The sequence below is a fragment of the Gavia stellata genome, chromosome 23 (genome assembly GCF_030936135.1).
Source record: "Gavia stellata isolate bGavSte3 chromosome 23, bGavSte3.hap2, whole genome shotgun sequence".
NCBI lineage: Eukaryota > Metazoa > Chordata > Aves > Gaviiformes > Gaviidae > Gavia > Gavia stellata.
Genome location: NC_082616.1, coordinates 1788634 through 1813713, shown reverse-complemented (window position 1 = coordinate 1813713; position 25080 = coordinate 1788634). Strand labels below are relative to the sequence as shown.

Sequence of the window (25080 nt, the reverse complement as noted above, 5' to 3'; positions counted from 1 at the left end):
AAACTGGCACCTACTCATGCAGAAGGAGATAGATTTGTCATGACAGGCTGATTATTCAATGTAAAGAAACAGTTTAGCTTTTCTAATCTGGTACAAATACATCTTTCTCAGAGAAAAAAGTAAAAGGTCTACCAGTTCAAGTATTTAAAGTAAAGAAACCAACAAAAAAATTGTAACGTCAAAGTGAACCGTAGGTATTTGTGCGAGAGCATTCTGCAAAACAGCCCTGCAGTTCTATTCAGATAAATAAGATTTAACCCGTTTAACCCTTTAGGAGCCGCACATCTCCGCCACGATCAAGGCGAGCGTTTCTATTTCACACTGCACTTGGCTCTACGGCAAGTTTTAAGGGCAGGCTGAAATACCGAATTCCAAATACACTTTCTCTTTTCCTCCTCTTCTCGCTCGCCTGCGCCGAGACTAAGAGCGAGGCGCTCTCCCGGCGAACAATGCGAGGGCAGCCCTGCCCGCCGACGGGGCTCCCGAGAAAGATCATCGAGAAAGTCGATCTAAAGCAAAAGCGGCGACAAAGCCCTCCGCTAACTTCTTCCCTGGCATTTTCTCCGCTTAGGCAAGTTTGTGCTCCCCCTCAGCTGGGAAGTATAATTAAGGACAACAATCACCTCAGGCGTCGGGATGCAGAAGCTTGTTACGCCTGTCACCGTGACCGTCAATGCTATTGGCATTACCCACAAACGGGGGCTCAAGCGTGCGGGCTGAGAGATATTCTGAAATCGTGCCATCACCCAGACAGGGCATAACGTCCCGTCTGAGATCAATAAGTCTAAAGATGGTATTTGCTGTGCCTTTCCGCAGCCGAGTTACAGCCAGAAGCGAAAGAAGCCGCTTACTCATTGTAGGAGTCAACATTCGTCCAGCTCCACTTAAGGGATTTTTTCTTGTGTAAACTTGACTTTAGAATTTAAAAAAAAAAAAAAAAAAAAGTGGCGTTATGAAACAAAGACTTTTGGCAAGCGGACGGGATGCGTAAGCTGGAGAGCAGCATCTTTCAGACTGCCATCCTGGGAAGCTTCCTCCTCGGGCGGGCAACCCCGCGCCGAGGGAGGAGGACGTGCCCTCCTGAGGAATGCTCCCGGGTCACTCCCAGCCGAACAAAGCGGAGCGGACTTGTTTTTCCCCCCCCCCTCTTCGCTTAATTTTCGGGGGCGGGTGGCGGGACCCCAGTCCGCTTGCGTGTGACGAGCACGGATAGAACGAGTGCGAACCCTACGCCTCCCTGGATCCTATTTTGCTGGGTTTTTTTTTTTTTTGAAAATGTCCTGCAAACTGCTGGCAGCTTGTTTTTAATGGAAAATACCAATCGCCTAGGATCTATACCCAGCCTTTTGCCAATAATGAGAAAACTTCACCTTCTGTCCCCAGCAATTCTTAGGAAATCTTTTGCTGTTATTCCTACAAATCCAATTACAGATTGTTGAGTAGCTAGTGGAGTAAGCTTATTGAGGAGTGTCACATCACTAAGTCGTGCGTATGTGTTTCAGTTTGTAATGTGGTCTGAGCCGCTGTAGAGGTGTCAACTTAAAATGCAAGTAAGTAGCAGAACAGGGCTAATCCCAGGCACTACTCCCCTGCAGCCAAATTGTAGCGCAATGAATGACAGTGGAAATGCAAAGATGCCACTGTGCTTATCACACACAGCCAGATGGTGGACCTGGATCAATGCACACATGCCACGATCAATGCATTTGATAAAGAATTAAGAAGAAAACTGTACATGTTATCAAAGAACTTGTACATGGCATAATTATGATTCTGCATGTGCTTACTGATGATATTGGAGACTCAGAGGCAGGTGATAATGAAACTGATAGGAAGAAATAGCTTAAAGGCTACAGCATATGGCCTCAGCACTAAGAAATCTTGTCAAATAGTTCAGAAAGCTTTTTTAACTGTTATTACAGGCTGCTCATAGTGCAAGCTGGTGGCAACGTTTTAATTTTTTTTTTTAAACCTGAAATGTCAAAAAGTTACAAACGCTGTACTTTTCCGAATGGTCCAGAAAATAATTAAGACGCTACTGTGTTTTAAACATGGCAAAAAAAACCCCAACAACCCGACAGGTAGAGAGAGCGTTCGCAATTTGGGGGGGTGTGGGTGTGGTTGGGCATTTTTAAATTTCTATAATTCCGCGTTCCCTGAATAAATGCATTTAGACTCTAAGGGGGCTTGTGGCGGCGTAAGGAATGTATCTGGGTAGCGATTTGCATTCGGCACGCCGATTTCTGCAGATACAGTTTCGATATTATTTCTCGTCAAACGTAGAGTATTTCCCTGTTGCCGTTCGCGCTCTGTCAGCTGCGTTACAGCCACCTTGGATGTGAAAGAAGGTAATTAAAAATGTGTGGAAAATAAAGTCTAAAGTAATAAAAAAGAGCATATACATGTATAATGTATAAAAGGTACCTAAAATACAAATTCTCATGCTCCAGTTGATAGATGAGCTGTCTAATCAACGCCTGGACGTAACTTAAGTGCTCTCATTAGTGTGAAGACCTTCAGGCTAAATAAGACTAAATCCCTTAAAAATTGCTTCTGCAATAGAAAAATCCCCCTTACCATTTTCCTCTGCCTAAATCATATCAATTAAAAAGAGAGAGAGGGAGGGAGGGAGGCAGGGAGGCATTTTCACATGACTTTGTTTTAACTGACACTCAAAAAACTATCTTCGGAATCCAATTTAAAATGTTTCAGCAAAAAAGTTCATTAGCAAGCAAAGAAACAAAAAAAAAATCACGCTGGTTAGTTTCTCTTTCACTTTAAACCTGGATCTTTAATCAGCGCTAAGGCGGATAATGCCCATTGAATCCTTCACCTTACCTTTTTTTTTCCCAACCCCAAATATTTAATCAACAGTGCAGGTTTACATCAAATCGTAAAATTTATCAAAACCAGCCTCCGGAAGAGCGAAGCGCGTATTTTATTTGCAGCAGGCCGAGGAGGGCCCCCCCCCTCCGCCGCCCCGCAACCCCCGAATTTCAATTTGTCCTGACAAACCGTTGGGTATTAAATTCTAAAGGCACGCAGAGTGCATAAAGAACTGATGGCTTGATTAGCTCTTGTGGTGCAATTGAAGGAGCTGTCTCTCTCCCCGCTTCTCCATTTTGAGAAACACTTTGATCTCCGTTCAAGTCAATTCATGAACATCAACTGACAAGACTGCATGAAACACCCCAATGGTTAAGGCCCAAACTCGTAGCAAACTATTTGGTTTCATTAAGGCTTCAGGAGAAGTGACCAGTGACAGTCCTTTCATTCAGAAGCCAACAGGCAAGTGACTATTTAAACTTTAATGTGCACAATGTACTGCTGAAGGCCGCTACACCTATAGTCACTCACTCAAGTATGAATGCCTTTACCTACTATTTTGTGACATGTGAACTACTAAGCGCAGCTGCAGCCTCATTAATGCATTCGCCCAGATTTGTTTGCAGGACTAAAGCGACGATTCGCTGTATTTCTGGTGGGAGAAATGGCTGCGTCTTCAAAGGAAGGTAGAACAGCAGGTGCGATATAAAAGGCGGCGATTAAAAAAAAGATTGCGTGTTTAAACGCGGTAATTGCCTCAACATTTGCACGAACGCAGCAGAAACGTCACCCGTTCCGGCTGAAAGTATAAAAGAACTTGAATCGCGTCACCTGCAAAACGCAGAGCATCCGGTCCGGTTTCGAGCTTTGCTACAGTAGACTATTTGCACGTCGCTTCTCCCCCTTTTCAGTTGCCCTCTCCAAAGAGCCCCACTTCAAAGAGTTCATTTTTGCACCAGTTCCTGTCAATGCAGGTCAGAAACACTAAAGTGGAAAGTGGCTGCAGCGCCGTGGCACAAAGAGTCTCCGCGGCTGAAATCAAACAAAGCCCAATTAAACTAATCATAACGTCCCAGTGAACACAAGGAAGCTCACCTGGTATTTCTGGACTTCTTGTGTGAATTCCCAACTCTACTCGGTACTTGGTACTATAATTACCCTGACCAAAATACTGTGAAATTACTGCTCTGATCTACTAATGGCTGCAAAAAATCAAGCCGTTGTGGTTTCATGCCAAGGGGCCGTAGCAAGGTGGCGCAGCGCGTTCTGACAGAGACGACAACTTCTAAAAACTCAAAAGGGAAAATTAACGGGATGTGGTTTATGTTGCCAAGGACTGTTCATTAATTACCAATTTAATCACTGCTGGAGGCATGACATTACAAAAATCTGGCTGAAAGTTCTAATAGATTATGAAGACCACCTAAGAAGAGTGACCAAGAAATGTACAAAACAATTAATACTGTTTCACTGCTATCAAAGACACTCAGATTATTTTACATCAAGTGAAGCAAAAGAATTAGTAGCTTCACAGTGCCACCACTAGGAACTGTAAATACAATGGCACACAATTAGTAATGCACATGTGACTTTTCGTTCAAGGCATATATCCTTGGGAAAGCCAGAACATGATAAGGAGAACAAAAGAAACATTTTTAAATGAAATGAATAAAGATTTTAACTCTACCCTTGTGCATGCTGAGCAATAACAGAATAGGCAATGCAAAATACGGCTCCAAGTAATGGCGATATCATCCTGGGATTCACAACAGCGTGTACTGAGCATCCACACAGAAAACGTCCACAGTTATTAGCAGCGAGAGAAAAAGAGCATTCCAGATGCTAAGAAACCCGGGGCTCGCTTCGTACACAAAGGGAGAGCTCGGAAGCACTGAGACCTCTTTTTTGCTCATATTTATGAACGGATAGAAGACGCTTAAGTTTTTGAACTGATGTCGTTCAGACGACCTTAACGTTCCGTTAATAAATTGACAGCTTATTTTCTGTGAGCGTGCAAGTTAACGTTACGGCTGCAGACTAGGCAGCACCTTGAATTTACATCCCCATAATAAATAACCGCGTGTTTATATATTTAGGCCGGATGCTTAAGGGGTGTAAATAGACACAGCTTAGGGAAATAACAGCAATAAAACTCAGCTGAGTATCTCAAGCATTTATAGCTAAAACTCAAACCGCGTAACATTTGTCTTGCATTATCAAAGGTTACACTTTATTCGTGAAATCCCTCCTGGTGTAAAACTGACAGTGCATACTAATTCTTCTTAGAAATGAGTTTACTTGCACTAATTGATTTATTTTCCCAGCTATGTCAGGCAGTTGTCTACAGCAGCATTTTTGTACAGTGAAATCTCACAACTTCATCGTAAGAAAGTGCTTAAACAGATCAAACATGAAGTCAAAAGATGTAGAACCTTCTTGGGAAGTTACAGGTTATTTTTATTTTTCATGTATTGAGTAACGTTAAATAAACCAACTTGTTTGTTCTTGCTATCAAGGAAATGAGATCAGGCTATCTCAACCTTAGCATGTCGTTATAAAGAAAGAAATATCAGTTCGGTTGTGGTTTTGAAGTGTTCAGTCAGCACGTCTAACCTTCATTTAAAGAAAAGTATATTGTTAAAACAGCTATAAAACTTGGACCGCTCATGAAATGTAAATACTGTACAGCATAGTCTTATCAGCTTAAACCATATTTAACCACTTTATAGTGGCATACAGACAAGACATATAAATGAAGAACAGGGAATAAGTTACCAAAGCTCAGGGATTACCAAAATAATGTTCAATCTTTTTACCAATTAGATGGTAACTGCTTCTTTGTAATCTCGGGAAGATCTAGTGATCGTATCTAAATCTGGTCACAATTATCAGCGTGACAGACTAGTCTTTTTTCAATCAATATTTTCCAATTAATATTAAAAGACCAAGGTTGCCATCTGCAAAGTCCTACACCTCAATAAATTCATGTTAGATGTTTAATTAATACAGATCAGCTTTTCTGTTTTTTAAGAAAAACAAGATGGGAATAACGTGGGACTGTTTCCTTAAATTAATTGACATTACCACCTCAATCACAGACATTTATTTTCCAACTGAGGAGACTGCAAAAAAAACCCCAACCCACCGATGAGCTAGATGCCTTTCCTAATGCAACAGAAGCACGGATTCTGGTTTCACGTAGAAATAAAAATTACTGAATAAAGCTATCCGGCACTCATTTTCAAGAACCTGTTAAAATATCTGGAGGAAAGAATACTTGCAATGCTAACTTGAATTTAAGGCCTCTTTCCATCAAATTAAAATACCCTCTTGTTGGCTACTGTGCATTTGCATTCGGTACCACTTCTGGTCACGTTGACTGGAGTTTACTTCTTGGTCCCATATTAGAGCGGGACAGTTGGGAGCTTCTCAGCTCAGAGGGGCAGCAGATTATCGCAGGACATGATCAATAGATGGGACCATTTATTAAAACTTTTTTCTGAGCATTTAAAAGAATGCTTTATTTTTATTTGATTGCAGCTGGCGTATCCCATATCTGTGCAAATGTATGCAACCAAAATTAAAGCAGGAGTGTACAAACTTATCTCCTTTCAGATTTTGTCGCTTTCTGAAGCTTTTCTGAAAAGACTTCCATCTCCACTAGTCCACTGTGGATGCAAAACAAGTTACCATTTTGCACTCAAATATTTATGAAAATGAGAAGTAATGGGCAAAACAGATTGACACCTGAAGTAGAAAGAGCTTATTAAATATGAATTAGATACAGCTGCAACAAGTCCTTTGAGCAAGGGAGTAATAAAAAGCAATATTCTGAGCAGAAAGCAACAACCTCATGGCATAGCCCCTTCCCGCTGTACACAGACGGCGTTCGCATGTTGGGAGGTAACAGCTCTTCGGTGAGGTACTTCGTACCTGCAAATTCTACTACAAAAGCTGAATATAGTCCCCGCTGCTCTTTCAAACCTTTTTTTTTTTTTTATTTAGGCCGCTCTAGCTGTCATTCAGCTTGAATAAATACGAAATAACGCTAGCAGAGATAAGTAAACCCACATCTCTCTCTGTACAGAAAGCAGGCTGGCAACAGTTGCACGTGAGCATGGCAGCGGCGGCAGGATTGCTCTCCGAAATCGCCCCTTCAGTTGATATTAAGTTGGTTTTAAAGACTTGTATAAATGGAGTCCCTCGCAATGTTTAGTGTAGTCAACCTCAGAATGCTGCTGCGAAAAAAGAATTACTCTACTCCTATTTCACAAAAGGCAAAAGACAGAGCGATCCCCGACGGGTATGATGCCGGTGAACTCCTGCATCCCAAAACCTAGGCTAAATCCTAACTGTGCAAACTTTTTGGCCGAATCCCTATGAGGGGGCCCAGTCCTGCACCTGAATTCACCCAAGGAGGAATCCTTAGCTCAAGCAAAACCCAAATAAACTTCAGGAACAATCTGTGGACTGCGTTAGGAAGAAAAACAGATCCTTTGCTGGACGAGCACTAGTTTTCACGAACTCCATGCTGTACGGCGTTCTCTGCTAAAGCTATCAATCTCGCAAAAACAAGTTAGAAGAACGTGACACAAGATTTAAGAGATGCCAGAAATAAAACTACTGAGCACAATCTTAATTTTCATCCCGCTCTGTATCCTCGAGAATAGAGCCTCATCATGGCACCACCTTTTACTTTTGCTATTCCCTGATGTTCAGCCCAGATCTGAGCTCTGCCCAGTGCTGTTCGACACTGGGGTTTATTTTCACCGTTCCATGTGTAGGCCCATCAATACGTAGCACCATTCTTTACTCCACAATATTCAAATCTTGCTTCTGTAGACAGAACTATTAATTTCTTCAAGGGCTTTTCTACAGTGCTCATCACTACGGTATTTAAGTGCCTCAAAAGCATTAATCACATTCCCTTCTCCCAACACCCCGTGGTGGTGTTATTACCCTGTTCTGCGGATGAGAACTGAGACGGAGAGATCCAGCTAAAAGGATCTAACACTGGGTGCTCACTCTGGGAAGCCTATTCCCTGGGGGTTTTGCAGTCTACTAAGCTTTACGCAGCCCTTTACGTGTCTCACGCACAGCTCCGATGGATTTCCCTGACAGACCGGGACGCTCAACACATCTGCGCATCAAACCCTCGCCGCAAATGGCAATCTGGAAAGGAAGGACACACGACTCATGACCGCTTGGAGGATGTTTGGTTCAAAAGACCTATCAGTGCTGATCAAGAACTCCGAGGGAAAGGCAGCATTACGTTTCATTCTTCCAGGCACCTTAACCGTGACCTCATCCTTTTCCTCCTTGCAATGCCTGCTTCGTTTGCCGCACACCTTCCAACTTCTGCGACCGAAAGGACAGAGGTCCTCTGGACAAACAGCCTTCTGCATCACCTCAATCCTCTGAGCTAAATGAGACACAATTGCTTTGGGGAAAATAGTATGTGATCACATAATTAAAGACTGCATCATAATGCATATACACAAAGGAGGTTAATTAAAGTTGCCTGCGCGTTTCTTAACTCCTAATTCCACTCTCTGTAATCACGCTGACTGCATAACCATAGCCATTCGAGTTTACAGAGTCAACGACAGCCGCAGTAAATTTCCCGTCTTTATGTGGACCAGTCATTAAAGGAGAATAAAGACGAACATTTTGCCACCGGCCTTCGCAGATATTTGCTGACAGCAGAGTTATGCCGAGATTCACGAATTATGGATTCCACGCCACGTTCTGCAAGCGGGGGTTCCCTGCTGGAAAGGCCTTTTAGCCCTGTGACTCCCGACTATTTCCCCCTCGCCGGGGTCCCCTCTCGCCTTCCACTTCGCCGGCGAGGTCGCGCAGAGCAGCTTCAGCCTCCTCGCCTTCCCAACACCTCATTCCAGCCAAGCTGCCGCTGCTAACAACCATCACTACGGGCTGACATTTTACAGCATCTGGTGGGAGCAGATATGTCCCTTCTAGCCCTGTGATATTCATCATGAGAAAAGGGGAGTTAAATAAAAATGAGTAAGCTAATAAAAAGGCTCTCTTGGTTAAAAGCTAAGTGATTACAGCTGCTACACCAGATTGGAAACGACAGAAGCATCTCGTAAAAGAGTCACTACATGCACACCTACATCAAGAAAGCAAGCAGAAAGGCTGAGCTGTTTATAAATCTACCATAGAGAAAGGGATCCATGAGGGGATCAGTAACTCCGTTCACAGAGCTCTTAAGCTAATTCTTCCAATCTCCAAAAGGCTGCATCAATTTTAAGGACATATCTATGATCCTCCCAAACCAGGAGCATGTTTTCAGGGAGTTTCTGATCCATGTGGTCTCTTCTTAGACTTCAAATACCTGCCTACAGGCTTACATACCTCCGTACAGGCTGGCATGCATACAGCTCGCAGATGGAAGGCTTCTGAGAAGCACCAAATGAGCAGACCTGAGAGCGAAAACACTTTTACCATGCTGCAAGAAGGGGAGAAACGGGAGCAAAGAGAAGGGGCTGGTATGATACAAATAGAGGAAGCAAGCAGAGAATGCCAGGACTAAATCAGGTGGGTTGAACGGGAATGGCAGATGATGGGGCAGAAGGCACAGAGGGAAGATGTCTAAGGGAAGAAAGAGTAAAGAGAGCGGGTGCTAAGAAAGAGAAGTTATAAAGGAGACGAAGAGGAGCTGAAACGGCCAGGGCACACAGCTGAAATCCAGTCTGAGAGAGAGGAAAGAAGACGACGACACAAACTATAGAAGGGGAAGAGGATGCAGCTTGGGATGCAATGAGGAATGCGTCACTCAGAGGAAAATGGGATTGAGTCAACAGGCATACAAGCAAAATCAGTGCCTTAATCTTCTGCTCCCACAATTTCATCAATTTCTGAGTTAAAAAGAAAAAAAAAAAGTGAAGCAAGCGAGAATAGGGACATGGGCCTAACCCCAGAACACAAACATGAGAAGAGGGAAGCAGATTGCAGCAAGAAGACTCAAGAAAACGGGGTAAACAGCCAAGAGAATGGACATGTCATGGGAAAACAGCCAGTACTTCATGGGAGGCCAGTTAGTGGTCAATAAAGAGACAACAGAGATTTTAAAAAAAAGTAAAAAAGACAACAAAAAGCAAGCCCAGAGTACATGACTACTGAAAAAAATAACACAATATTGGTTCTACCAGGGGAAGGGTAAGGCTTAGGCTGAAGAAGGTCTAAGGTATTTGCTCTATGCTTAGAGGAGAAACAGGAGCACTGTTTTTTTCAAAAAACAAATCAGGTGAGCACATAGCAAGTAACCTGTATTTATGACCATGGAACAGACTTAGAAATTTCCTCCCTTCTGTTGACCTCAAGCAGCAATACAACCCCACGCACTGTATATTGTTCTCACTTGTTTACTAAGAAAACAGCAATTCATAGTTCTCATATGACAAACGAGAAGTGGTAACAGCAAGGCCTACGAGACAAGATTTTCAAGAGTAACTAATGACTCTGCAGGCTTAGGTGAGCCGGGGTGACTGATTTGCAGAGCACGCTCGGAAAGACTGGGCTGCTCAAAGCTCTTTTCCTGAAGGTATCAAAAAAGGTGCAATTGCAAACTTCAAGAGTTACTTTTGAAAGTATTGGCCCTGGACCATCTCTTTAGACTTTTCTTATTTTAAATTAGATCTTCCTATTTTAAACCATTTTCTTTTGAATCCCTCCTCTCAACCCATCCCATAAATGAGCCTAGTGCAATTCCCACCACTAAATGCCGATTCTCATTACCATAACTCTCATTTGGATAACACACTACTACGCATTACCGCACACTGACACATACAACTCTGCGTTGAGTCAAAGTTCTTATTATTAACCTTAATGACCAGAAAACACCAAATAGAAATAAGTTTGTGCTATCATCTAACAATCCAATAAGCAATGACCTGTAGTCAACTGACATAACTACATCAAATGGAAAGGTCTTCTCTCCATGAAGATCAAATATGTTAAACAGAAATCAATGTATTTTATCTTATATCTATATAAGTTGATGTGTACATACATCCTCGTTCAGAACATACACATGTATGGAGATGTATATAACATATGTGTATGTTATATACAGCTTTATATATTATTGTGTGTATATATATATGAAATATATATATATACATATATAATATATGAAATACGAATACTATACCAGCCTCCATTAAAGACACTCCCGTTTCACAGTGCATGTTTCCCACCGAAATGCATTAGGACAATGCTGAGCTTGGTGAGTCAAGCACTCAAAAGTTAGAAACTGGAAATTACACTAGCTGTACAACCTCGCGTTGGTTCTCATTTCGTATAGTCTTTAATTGCATGACCCATACTTTTGTTTCCTACAGGATACTTGTCTTTTTCAGTGGCCACGACTGACAATGTTTGGTGAACAAACAACTGTTCAATATCTCACTTTACTCTCATCATTCACTGTCTGCCCTACCCCTTGTTTAAAATACACGATTTGATTTTTTCTCTGAACACAGCATTATTAACTTCTTCCAGAGCATTTCTGTGGCACTCTTCACTATCGTATCTAAGAATTTCCAAGTTACATCTCCACAACACCCTTCTGAGCCGAGGAGCTTTTGTTATTCCTATCTTACGGTCAACTCAAGTGAAGAGTGCCCATTACCTGTTGGCTCCAAGCGCCCAGGATTTCAGAGGGGCCAGGACCATTCGTTCACAGCATGGCTCTCCTTGACTTGGCTACACCTGGGTGCATTCAAAACTTCAGAAATCAGTCCCCAAGAATCTTGGGTTGGAAATCAGAAATCCAGGAATCCGCCGCCTCGAGTATGTTGGGTTGATGGGACCTTCCCAACACTGTAAAGAGCTTCTGATGGAGGCAGCAAGAAACTTTGGCTCTGCAGAGCGGCCCTAAAAGACTGCCCTTCCCTTTCCTGCAGGCTTCCATCTCATTTTTCAGCTTCTGTAATAAATGAAATAAGGTCCCACGGGTAATCTGGCTGCCTGAACTTCGCAATCCTCTCTCTCACCCTGAAAACTCTGTCTCCATCTCCTATCCTTCAGCTGGTTTTCACGGCCTCGTCACAGTCTTCATTTTTGTCTAACTTCACATTGCCATCTACCTCCTCGCCATCTACCCGGGGCACCTCTCCTCTGCATGCTGGTGGGGTAGCTCCTTTTCCTCCAGTTTGGATTTCATCAGCAGGAGGTTGAGTCTAAAAGAGGAAGTTTTGCTTTCCAATACTGCAATCTGCATCAGAATGGGCCCTGATCCTTAGGGGAGCAACGGTAGGAGATGCTCTTGCTGTGCCGTGTCCATACAGACAATTTTTACCGACACTTACCAACTTTACTGAACTTCAAGGCTCTCTGAGAAGATTGTGCTATTAACACAACTTTGATTGTTTTGAACAGATTTTTCAAGGGGATGGAACCTTCTTCCCAAGAGATGTTTTTTTAACATGGATAAAACAATGCTTTATCCAACCTAATACAGACAAAGAGTCGAACAGGGCTTTTTTGAAATAAAATAATAAAAAAAAATATCACCCTGAGGCAGAGAGCTGACAGGGAAAATTTCAGCTCAGACAATGAAATCCTAGCAAAGTTGTAAAACCTTTGAAAATAGGAGCTTGCAATAAAAAATGTTAGGCAACTTTAATTACAGTTGTTCCTGCCTGAGTAGTTGCCTATAGTATCCCTCCCCTAATGCTGTTTGCTTTATGAAAAACTAATTAAAAAAAGTAATCCAAAGTGAAATTTATACTAAAATATACTTATCTAGGAAAAACATAAATACGAAGTAATAAAAAAAATTGCTTACGTATCATTATGTTATCATTATACAAATAAGACTTGTCTGCATATATGAATATATTTTGAAGAAAAAAGAAGTGTCAGTTTGGGGAGAGCAATTGTTAAGACAAAAAAAAGTACAGCACGGATCCAAGACAGTTAAGAGAATGAAATGAGACATGTAAATCACCGTCCCTATTTTTTGACTGTATGATCCCATTCACGTAAAAAGCAGAATCTGCCCCCCAGGACCAGGCTCTGAAAGATGTGAATCAGGAAAGAGTCAAGCCTTTCTCTGTATCATCATTTTTCGGTTACATTTACGTTCTCAGTTGCCAGTACCGTCTCTAATGCGCAATAGTTAGAATCACAAAACCCGCGTTGCGAAGGTTTGCATAAAAATGAATTAGCTTTCATCGCCAGAGAGTACGCATCCTTCCAGGTCACCACGGAGGCTGCTGGAGGTGCAACCATAGCTGCTTCGACACTGGAGCTCATTCCCCAGCTCCACTTTCCCATCTCACCAGCAAAATCAGCTTCGGTGATAAAAGGGAATTGTTCCATCAACTCTTTTACAAGACTGCCACAAGCAGCTTCAATCACTGCAACACCACTTAGGAAGCAGCAAGTAGTTGACATCGCAGGCTCAGGGAGTGCATTGACATTAACCGAAACAAGAGAAGCAAGCAAAAATAGGACAAATTACTCCCCTATCATTTAACAAGCTACTTTTGGTTTTCGTCCCATTAGAAACGGCAGTGCCAATCAAAGAAGGTGCTCCCAGAGCGCTGCTTCCAGCCACGTCGAAGGCATCTTTCTGTTGGCCGCAACAGCAGGAGAAACAGGCTTCAAAAGTGAGCTAAGGGGACACGACGCAGCACGTGGAAAAGAAATATTCTGCAAGGACATGCCCCCCCCCAAGCATATGCACATACAATAAATTTTAACTACGTAAACTGCCATACTGGCCAATATTTCTTACATCATTCAGCTGCTTATTGCGGGCTGGGATGATCGCATTGGTGAGTTGCTTACTCCCTGCCTTTAAAGCTGCATCTCTTCTCGCTTGCTCAAGCAGAACTCTTGCTCGTTCTTTAAGTTCTTCCTGTCTTGACAACATTCGTTGCTTAAAAATAAAGAAATATAATTAACAGCAAGGCAGCCTCAGGGTGCTTAATGTTTATACAGTAGATAATAGCCAGAAGCCTTCCTCTATAATAAAGGTCAGGAGTCACATGGATTACAGCTTCATGAGGTGACAGAGCATTCTACAGAAATGAAAAGTAAAGATGATCAAAATGTAAAATTAAAAAAAAGTCATAGGCCTTTATAATGTAAATAAGAGTTCTCTCCCCTCCCCTTAAAACTTAATTTCTATCAACATTTAATGCCTTTAAACTGCAACTGTGGAAAAAAAGTAATTGGCTTCGTGGAACCTATGTTAAATGCGCTATGTGTTTACTTATTTACTTTAATATGTATGCAAATATAATGCTTCGTTGGCTACTTATATGGGTATCGCTCATTTATAACTTAAATTGAACACAAAGAGACCGGGTACCAGGCAAAAAACCTGCAAAAAAATCTGCTTCTGCTTCATGTATGAATACCCACAAGGAAGTCCCTTCTTCATACACATGACTGACTGTATCGCAGAGTAGAAATAACAGAAGGGGGGCTTCTGCACAGGCAACGTGAGCAGCTCCCATACATATCATACATATACACGCCCAAGCGCTGACTTCTTAGTCAAGGTCATCTGTGAAGACTCTGGGAAAACGCGTCTCTAGGCCTTTCCACGAGGTAGAGCTGGGACAGATGTTGCAGGTTGTGCTCCTGCAGCAACCACGTGGAAACTGAGGCGGTTGGCTCTAACCTTGAATGCTCAATGGACGGTTAAGATCGAGGCTCACACCTGAGATTTTATTACCATGTGCAAATGCACAGAAGATTAACAACAGAGAACCGTCCCTACAGCCATCTCCTCCTTCTTCTCCGCCTATTACACCTTGCACATGAAAATCTTCGTAGAGAAGACATCCTGTCTCATCCTGCTCTATTATTCTGTACGGGCCAAATTATTCCTTTCTTATCCATGACACACAGAAGAGAAACTTCATGAGACTTCACTAATTAAAGGAAAGAAATTAGCTGGCTATGGAACTAATATTTGGCCACTATCACCCATCCATGGACTGCTTCTCTTGCAATAAAATGAATCTTTATGGCGCTTACTCAGGAAACAATGTAAAAATATTTGAAGCAACCCACACTACCAAAAGACTGGCTATAATCTTTTCTTATCAGAGCTAATGGCACAAAGCTGAACAAAGCCAAAGCTCATGAAAGCTCTTCACAGGGGTAAAATTCTAAGCATGCTTTGGCATTTTTGTAAACAGGGCTGAAAACATTTTTTACATATTTTTGTGATGATACTATTTACTGATAATACCCCGCAATTATATAATATTCAACTTTGATCCTCACAATAAATCTGCAAGGTAGGTGGGCATATCCTTTTCATCTTTCTAGAAAGGAAAATGCTATTGTGGTTAAGTAACGTGCTCGAGGCCACTCAATGAACAGCATAACTTAATATCCCGGAGTTTCCGCCTCACCATTGCGGGCTATGTTCACAAGGCCATGTGTTTTCCCAGATAAGATTTGGAAATACGTTTGGTATCTTTTAAGGTATTCAAAACTTTACGTTTTTTGAATATGGATCAATGTATCGGGAAGTCTTTTGCCAATTTTTGCTTCAGCATACAATACTCAGAAGAAAGGTGGCAAAAGCCTTGCAACCATCTTCTTTGAGCTGGTTGAGAATAAAACGTTACTTCCTTTAATTGGAGAGAGATTGGAAAGATTAACAGTAGGACAAGCCCTATAAATGAATTTTTCATGTAGTGGCTCTTTTTCAGCATCACCCACTTTCAGGCAAAGTATTGCCCAACAACAAAAACACACCGCCCACCTTGCCATTTATACTGAAGACATGGTGTAAATATAAACATGGAGAAAGAACTTGAAGAGCATCTCCATCCTGACTCACAGACACGCAGAAAGTCTAAATTTCTTACCTGGGCTGTTTTTGCAGTTTGGTCTGCATGATTTAAAGCCGTTCTGGCGTCACTGTCAGAATCGGACTCTGTTTGCCTCGGAGAAGCATGCGGTTTCTTTGCAAGATCCGTATCCTTATTATAGGAGTATCCAAGCTTCGAAGTAGGAGATAAACTCGGCTTTGTGACAGGTGAACCAGGATCTGCTCTTGTGCTCTCTGGGGATCCTACCTGTCCCAGCTTTTCTTGCTCTGACAAACCAACGGTACTGTCTGAGCTCTGGTGTCTCTTCTTGTCATCATCTTCACAAGCAACAGTGGGAGATATGTCCTCTTTTTGATCACTGACATGTGCCAAGTCACTCAAGTCTAAAGTGTCAGCTATCAGCAATTTCTTCCTTCCCAGCGTAGGCTGTGCTTGCGTTGTATCTGTACTGGGACACTTCCCAACGTCTTCAGACGCAGAAGTCCTTCCAGAGCTCTGCTGGGATTTTTGTGGATCCGTGTCACTTCGAGTCCTGCGAGAAGAAGGGGAAGCTGTGCTTGGGCTTAGATGGTCATCGGGAGTCTGATGCTCGCTCTCAGATTCGCCAACACCGCTGTCGTTTACAAACACGGAGTCGTCCTGAGAAGCAAAGTCTGCCAAAGCACTGTCTGGCGGATGCAACTCGGGCTCCCGGTTCAGGTCGTTCAGCTCTGCGTAGAATTTTTCCTGGTCGACAGAACTGTTTGTGTCCGTTTCATAGTTACCCACTTTATATGTGCTTTTACTACTGTTCTCCTCTATTTGAACCACGTTTAACTCCTGGCCACAGAAATGCGCCCTTATTTGATAGAGATAGGTCATAACAGTCAGTTTGTCAGGTATCGCTAATAAAACCATGTCAGAAGGCTCCAGCAATCGCGATATTCCTAAACTGGCAAACCCATCGTATGCCTTTGAAAACAGACAAGATAAGGATTATAATGCGGCAGTTTCTTACATATCATAACATTTCAAGACTGCAAGTGGAAGTCTCAGGCAAAATAAGCAAGCCTAAAGCATATCCAGTATTACAGGAACAGGAGGGGTTCAACTCTATTACTTATTATTCTTTTGGCTTCATTACAGTAGTACAGTAGTCACTATTTTTTGTTGCACAATCCAATCTGAACTCATCGATTTTCCCCGATGGCTTCTAGATATCGCCCAGGGTATCTTCATAGCAATGCAAGTCAAGAGAATATGACCAGTAAAGACATGCAAATGGCATTGTTTAAGTATCTTTAACATACTACCATACTGTAATAAAATCTCTGGTTACTCACAACGATGCCACTTTCATGAGTAAAAAAGTTGTTCATGAAACTGCAGCTTGAAAGCCCTTCTGTTTGCACTAAGAAAACCTACCAGTATCTTAAATGGTTCTCACCCAAGTAGCAGGAAACAAGCAAATGAAAAAAGTGGAAGAGTTGGACCAGAAAAAAGCAACTAAGGATGGCTTTTTAAGATAAGGAACAAAGATATAAGAAACACGACACTAATCCATCTTGGGCTTTATCACTGGTGATCACCCTTCTCCCTTCTACTGGTCATGCAATTGCAGTGATTCGTGTTGATGAAAAACCTTGTCCAGATAGCCAAAAAGAACATCACTGCTGATTACTTGATACAAAACATAAATCATATTAATCCAGCAAACAAATGCGTTTTAAAAACATTCGCTGATGCTGAATTTATAAGAATAAGGGAGTGAAATTCATTCTCACGTCACCTCAATTTCTAAACGCTAAACAGTTTGCAAGCCTCCCACTTTGTGAGGCCACATTGTCTTCTTTCTGCTAGCCCTTTAAGTGAGTGGGCTTGGTGCATCAGGTTTTTCTAGTTTTGAAGAATTAAAGCCGTTTCTCAATTTACAATTAATTATTACTATCCTGGATTAACCCTGGAAGACAATATTGTGTTTCAAGGAAGCCTTTAAAAAGGCCTCCTGTTAGCGTAGATGCACTCAGTTAAAGCACTCGGACTTCTCCTCCCCCAGTAATTCTGCAGCTCCTTTTCCCCCTCTTCTGAAGGGGTCTAAAATGTTCACAGTTGTTCCTACACTATTTGGAAGAAAAACGGATGCTAAATTTAAGACATGGACGAGAACCTGTCCTTTCACAAGGCAACAATAACGCACATCGCTGGCTTAAACTCCACCCTAGTTGCATGCTATTGCCTTAATTTATTCAGTTTTAGAAGGGTGGAAGAAAGAAAGAGAAGAGAAATCAATTACGATTTTTTTTTAACCTCTTGGTTTTCATACCGGTAAATGTTCAACGGCGAGTTAGAGCGCGGATCTGGCCTGGCTGGCTCCCGGCAGACCCGGTTATTTAGCTTGCTAAATAAAAGAAGAAGAGGAGGCTCGCTCATTCCCATCGCAACGTCCTTCCCTACTCGAGGGCCAAACAGTTTCCATTTCAGCCACTTTTCAAACTCTGCTTCTGAGAGCTGGAATTCATCTTCCTGAAATTTTGTATGCTTCCCTTCATGCTCAGATATAACTTGCCAAAGCATTTTTTGGTGAAGTAATTGTCATATTGCTATAACAAATGATTCAGAGTTTATCTAGACATAGAAATTATCTGAATAATTTCTTCTTAAGCCCTTCTGGCTCTCCCTGTGCAAAATGATTTGGTCTGAAATCATTGCTGGTCTTTGGTGGGGTATCATGTCTTGGGAAGGTTCGTTACAAGAGACTGTTATGCCATTTATAAAAGCAGAGCTGTGCTTAGATATAGGAGTAGCAGCGGAAAACACGACTGCTGTATTTGCTGATACAAAGCTCCAGGCAGAGCAGAAGAGCAGGAAAATGCTGGGTGGGAGGGAACGGAAAGGACTCGGATGGTCGAAGAGGGACAGCTGTCGTTTACCTGGCCTTGGGACACAGAGCTGGAGGAGCAGGATCAGGCTGGATATGGAGGAGAGGGAGACAAGAGAGGTAGAACCGAACAGACATGAGGAGCCCAGAGAAAGGAGAGGTCAAGGAGAGCAGTGCAGGGATTTGGGTGGGCAGCCTGAGCCATGCCAGGTACCGGGAATGATGAGCGCTCCCACGCCAGCAGAAAACAGGCTGGCTGTGAAAGCGTGGCAAGCCAGCTGTGTTATCCTGGGGACCAAACACCAGGGTTTATTGTTTGATGAAGTGGGTCAGTGCTGATTCAGTGCCATAAATAACCTGTTACCCCACACTGAAGGGAGTGGGAGTTACCATCTGAAGAATGAAAGGACCGAAGCATGGGCTTAGCAGTCCACGGCAGCCAAAGTCCATAGACACGACTTGACCTGAACTCTCTTATACTCTTAATTTCTTATTTATATGCTAATAAAACTAAATCCTAGGACTATCTCCCAGGGTCTGCAAAATGAAGGTGAGGACAGCGTTTCAGAGTTGTGAGGAAAGGCACTTGCTTAGAATGGGTAACGCTACAGCAGAAGGATTGAATTGGGAACGATGGATACTCTTGATACAGCTGCAATCACTTTTTACTGTCTGCTCGGTTCTCCTGGCGATGCTCGGGACTAAACACAATAGTTTTCCACTGAATGTCAGGTACTTATTTCCTATCCCCTCTCCTCATTCTGGACGACACACGTTCTTGCTTCTCTGCTTTTAAAGCGCACTAGATCTCTAGATTGGCACGCCGATGTTTTACAGTCGTTAGTTCTATAAATAGCAATCGTGTGTTCTGTACGTCTCCATATAGCAGTGTGTGACGGGCTCTCCTTCACTGCTAGAAAAGCTGGGAGCTTCTTGACATTCCAGGCTGTTTATAAATGCCCAGTGTTTCTAACTAGTTTGTAACATGGTATTAACAGAGTAAATTTTCCAAGTCAAATGACTTTGTGTTAAACAGAGGCATAACTAAGCCTTGATTTTGCAAACGTTTATAGGCATGTTGAACTATGCTCCTGCATGATCCTATCAAGGTCAACAAGCAACTCCTACACGCACAATTAAATACGTGCTTATGATTTTGTGGAATCAAATAGTAGAAGCGAGCATGAACGCCTGTTATAAAAATACGGATGCTGGCTTAAAGGTAAGGAATTTTTTCCTTTTTGACTCAATGCTATCCCTGTAATTCCAAATTCTTCTGTTTAAATGTATATTTTAAAAGGATTCCTTCCTTGCGAAATGGAATATTTTGTCAAGATAATCACTGGAGTTCAAATGTATTAAGGAATTTAATAGAAATGGTCAAAAACTGGAAAAAGAAGCAAAAAAAAAAAAAGCCAGGTCACAAACCTGAAAGTGCCAATCGAACATCCAGAAGATATATTACTATTTCCACACAATAATCCCTCAAATGAAACAAGCTTCTCTAAACAATAAAGTAATTAAAACCAGAAGTTCATTAGTAGAACCGTCCTGTTGTGCCCTTCCACTCTCGCCCTTTCATCCCCTCCAAGCTCCAGCCAAGTGTAGTTTAGCAGCTTACGTTTTTAAAGAGCAGGACATGTTATTAGCAATATGAAAAATTTCTCTTCTTGATAAGGGACTATACTGCCAGTACGCTGTAATTATAACACATTTTTCATTATTATTTACTAATAATCAAACGGACGTAGTAAATGACATTAGTTGGTTAAGGTCATTGGGAAGGCTATATGGAGAGTTAGATATATAGGACATTTAAGTAGAACCACAACTCTCCGGATCGGCTGGGAAGGGATCCCTGTAAAGTTTTTCATTTTCTCAAAGACAATCCTGGTTTCTCTTTTGTTGCTCACAGGAGTTTGAATTTGCAATGAGGACAATGCCCCAAAAATATATCTGAATTCTGACTGGTGCTAACGTCATCTGCAGGAGTTGTTTGGGGGTTTTTTGGTTTGTTTTTTTGAGAGGTAGAATTATATCGTGGAAATTACAATACATACATTTTGCTTTGTTTTTTGAGAGATGGAATTATATTGTGGAAATTATAATACATACACACACACATATGTATATTCAGGACACTAAACCTATTTACCTATCTCCCGATGAAGTTTTTTCTTTTTTAATTTACTGACAAGCTGATTGACAGACATCAATCGGGATCCGTCAGCACCAGCACCACAGGCAGTATTCCAACCATTTCCCAAGTCCGCAGCGCACTGACATATTGGCCAAGATCAGATGTCACAGGTAAATACCCTTTTTTATTCAGCATCAGCACCAATTTGGCAAATGCCTAGCGTGCGTTATAAAGAAACTCCGATGCTGTGCTTTTTGTAACAGTGCATTTCAGTGTGTAATTATACACAGTCATTGCACTGGAATAGTTGTCTCTTAAGATTTCTTTTTTTTATTAAAATACAAGCCAGGTCACGCATTTCTAGAAGATATACTCTTATGGGTTAATCTTTCATCTATGGTCACAGCCACCTCTTACCTCCTCTCCTGGGAGGGGGGGGAAAGAAAAAAAAGAGATGCTTCAGACAAAGAAAATTGTCCTATTCATTCGTAGATGTTATTTTAATTGGTTAGGAGGAATCATTGTCAAACGTGTTACGTATCTGCATGGTCGGCAGAGGCAGCCATTGTTGGCAGTGCTGCATTCACTCCAACCAAGGGCACGCGGGGTTATCGGGCAGAACTGCGTGAGACCAGGAAATAAATCTGCAGGAAGCAACTGAGATACTCAATGTAGCTGTCAGGCGAAGGCTTGGGAAGTGATGAAAGAAAAAAAACTGCACAATAACAACAATCATGACTTCTTCAATCCTGGGAACTATATCCTGTCAGAGAGACGGGCTAAAAAGTTCCCCGTTTGCCATCAGAGTTTCATAAAGAAAAGATGACTGATCGCACCGCTAACGTTTTTAATTCATTATCTATTCTTTCTTTTTTATAATCCGGCTTAATTAGCCCGGACGCTCAACGAAACCTGAAGTACAAAAACATATGGTCACAGAAAACACTGTGATGTCACGGATAATCCACTTAGGTCATCATAAGACCCCATATTATTATGAAAAAGATATCATTGGCCCAATCACTCGTTAGATAACAGCGGCTCAGAGGTATTTTGCTATTCATAATACTTAAGTACGATTTTAAAGACAAGTAACTCCCTGGCTAACACATTAAAATATAATTACCCTAAACACAGATGAGTTTTAATAAAGCACTTTCAGAAATTCCCCATACCTACAATCTAAGACTCTGTAGTTATATTTGCTATATAATATTGAGCCTAATTAATTTATTCAAAGTATATTTTTATACCTTCATCCCCATTCAACTTAGTATTTTTCAAGCGGTATAAAAATAAAATCACAGCATTGAGAAGGCAGCTACTTAACAACAATTTTCAGATGATCTTCAGGAACAATTTTATTATCAGTGACTCACATGAAAATTATCATTTCTAAACATGTCCCTAGGGCTCAACCGAAGTTTGTAACAGGTCTAAAATAGTGAGCAAAAATAAAAAGTCTTCTGGTGATTCCCAGATTGAATTCCTGTATCTTCCAGAGAAACTTTTTAGATCTTTGCATCACAAGAATTGGTTTAGAACAGCTGCCCGGCACAGTGCTATAAAGTATTTTGCTAATATTTTGGTTTATTTGCCAAGTATGGTCTCAACACGCTTTATCCTAAACTTTCCACGTTGCATCCACCCCCTCCCTCAGCTGCGCAGTACAGAGGTGGGTATAAAACGTCATCTTTAAAAATACAAAAATCACCACCAAAGCGACGTTGGCCGTGACGGATGCAGAGAGCCCCGTTAAAGCAACGGGAAGGGATGCCTTGCATACGACAAACCAAGAGCAGTTACGTTTTGCGTTTATTTTAATTACGTGGCTGATTAGAAAAATCAGAGGAGTGATCACGGAAGGCTGGCCAGCCCCTTCCTCCGCTTCCACAGTTAATGTAGGCCATAGAAATACTAAACTCTAACGCCAGCCTCGTGCTTGTTGCGAATGTTAAAGCCCATGACAAACGAGAGTCAATAATGCATCCGATTTGAACCGCGGGAGGCTGAATACCTTCTGTGAGCAGCAGTTATGACCTTACAAAACAACCACACTTTCCCAAAATTAATAAAAACCTGCAGTGAAGCCAAAATTGAAGCTATGTCTTTTTTTTTTTTTTTTTCCTGGCAGTTCTTACCTTTTTGTTGTTCTCTTTAATATCTTGAGGATTCAGGAACTTGTAGTCACTGAGGGGGAAAATGGCACAGTGGGTATGTACAGTATTTGATAAAAGCAGCACTTTTAAAACAAACTGAATCTAAAAATTCGACATACAATAATATCATACAGTAACTAGCAATTTCACAGCAATTCAATCAACAAAACTAATAGTGTGGAAAATTAAAGGAATAAATAAATAAATAAATAAATAACCACCGATTACATGTTTCATTGCCTGAAGCTTTCCATCTAAAAAAGAAGTTAAGGCAGGGACTAGAGGCCAGCCTTGACAACCAAATTTACCAGGAGGTAATCCGTCCTTGTCAGCATACAAAGAGCTACAGGCTTATTCCTCTCATCTCATTTCAACACCGGCACAATTTTCATAATCATCTTGAAGTCAGTTCTTTGTATAAGATTAGGAAGAAGAAAAACAAATCGCAGAGAGGGGAGAAACAATTGTTTATGCAACAAGGGAGAGTAAAGAGGTCATAAAAGTTTGAGCGTTCAGAAATCTGTTTTCTTAGAAAGGATGGTTCCCTGCTTGAAGGAAAGGCGTGAAAACAGTTCAACACCTGAAACGAGCAGGGATGCAATTTTTACGTAAACTTATATGTTATCTATTTCTATGCGCGTTAGCTTATGCAGGCAAAGAGTACACAACTTACATTAGGTCTGGTCTAAAGTGATGTAATATTGCACAAAAGGATAAACCGTTTCTCCACGATGTAGTAAAATTGGTGATTTTCACTCCCCTATAGTTTTTTGTAACTTCTTTGCACCACACAAGCAGTGACTGACTAGCGTTTGGCTTTCTCCCCAAAACAGGACTTGGTATTGGGCTTGGCTGCAAAAAAAAAAAGAGAAGAGAAGAAAAAAAGAGAAGAAGATAAAAGAATTTAATGGAAGATGAGAATTAACATTAATTGACCTAACTAGATGATCTGTACCCTTTGATGTGAGTTTAGGTTCTTCACAGCTGTCAGTTTACAATGACTGTAACTTGCAAAAGACACAAATCGCAAGTTATTATCTCCAGTCGTCGCCCTTGGCGCTTGTCTCCGAAGGATGTAGATATACGGGATTCCAGATCTACAGGGGAGAACAGGCCAAGATTTGTACCAGTGGAAGCACCGTGCTGAAATACTTAAGGCATAGTCCTGCGCGGCCCGCGATACACACCCTCAAAAAGATTTCCCAAAATGCAGCCATGGAAAAGCATCCCCACAAGCCCTTTCGCTTTTAACGAAGACAACTCTGCGACCGGATCAAAAGCCAGGCATAGCCGGGGCAGAGTTTACCACGAGTTGCGATCAACCATTGCGGCGTGGGGATCACAGTCTGCGACATAAGATTCATGCATACATCTCATACAGGCTCCAGCGTAAAGCTTTCGGCCGCGCTCTTCCTCGTTTAAGCGCGCGATTGCGTAAAGGTGATTACGGCACGGTGTTTCTAAAAAGCCATTTCCAACCATACCCAAAGAGCTTCCTCTTCCAGGCTTTCGTTTTTCTACGTGGAAAAGGAATTTTGGCTGTAAATCGTTATCAGAGGGTGGTTGCTAACAAGTAGCGTCGGCTCATAACAACCGTTTCCTAAAAGGGTATTTTGACACTTTCAGTTAACATTTTTGTTAGCGCAAACCAAGAATTAAAATGGAATCAAATATTGCAGGCATTTGGCATTTGTCAGACTGTCCGCGGCTTCGCAACTTCAGCAGAGAACGTACTGACTGCAGCTGATGTCTTTGAGAAAGACGCACTCATTTCACCAGAAAAATATTGTCACTTTAAAAACTTCTTTAGATGCAATTAACCCGACAGAATTTGACTGACATAAATCCAAAGACTCAATTATAGGGAAGGAACTGAGCCCACTTAGTTTTTCAGGGTAACAGAATTAAAAGCAGATATACACAACAAACATGCTGTTTATGCACCTTAGAGTTCCCAAATTAAGATAAAAATGGAGCAAGTAATTTACTATATCGCAGCCACTTCAGTTTAAGGAGTAAATCCTTTTGGCCACGTTACCTATTTGTGAAAGACCAACGATGCCCCCACTTGACTAAAGTATGTCAGTGCTAAGCAATTAGCTGCTCACTACCAACTGATTTATGTTTTCACTGCTTCTGGGGACGAAAATGTACAGAACCAGGAAAGTAATTTTTCATTTACCGTGACAGTCAGCCCTAAAAAGTTGTTTTATAAACACACCTACCGTCTCATCAGATAGAAGCACTGCCAACTCATTTAGAAAGCGC

At 41.7% G+C, this 25080-nt stretch overlaps 1 protein-coding gene across 8 annotated transcripts in view; it reads right to left on the bottom strand.

The window, feature by feature from the left end:
• The window catches only part of EHBP1 (EH domain binding protein 1), a 234136-nt gene that overhangs the window by 59177 nt on the left and 149879 nt on the right, over positions 1-25080 (bottom strand). For 6 of the 8 annotated variants that reach the window (XM_059828420.1, XM_059828424.1, XM_059828421.1 and 3 more), the window contains 4 exons: positions 23486-23664; positions 22795-22843; positions 15693-16607; positions 13595-13738 (listed from right to left, as the gene is read on the bottom strand). In XM_059828420.1, the coding sequence (XP_059684403.1) occupies positions 13595-13738; positions 15693-16607; positions 22795-22843; positions 23486-23664 (1287 nt within the window). The remainder of the gene's footprint in view (positions 1-13594; positions 13739-15692; positions 16608-22794; positions 22844-23485; positions 23665-25080) is intronic. The other 2 variants (XM_059828427.1, XM_059828428.1) reach the window with 1 other exon arrangement.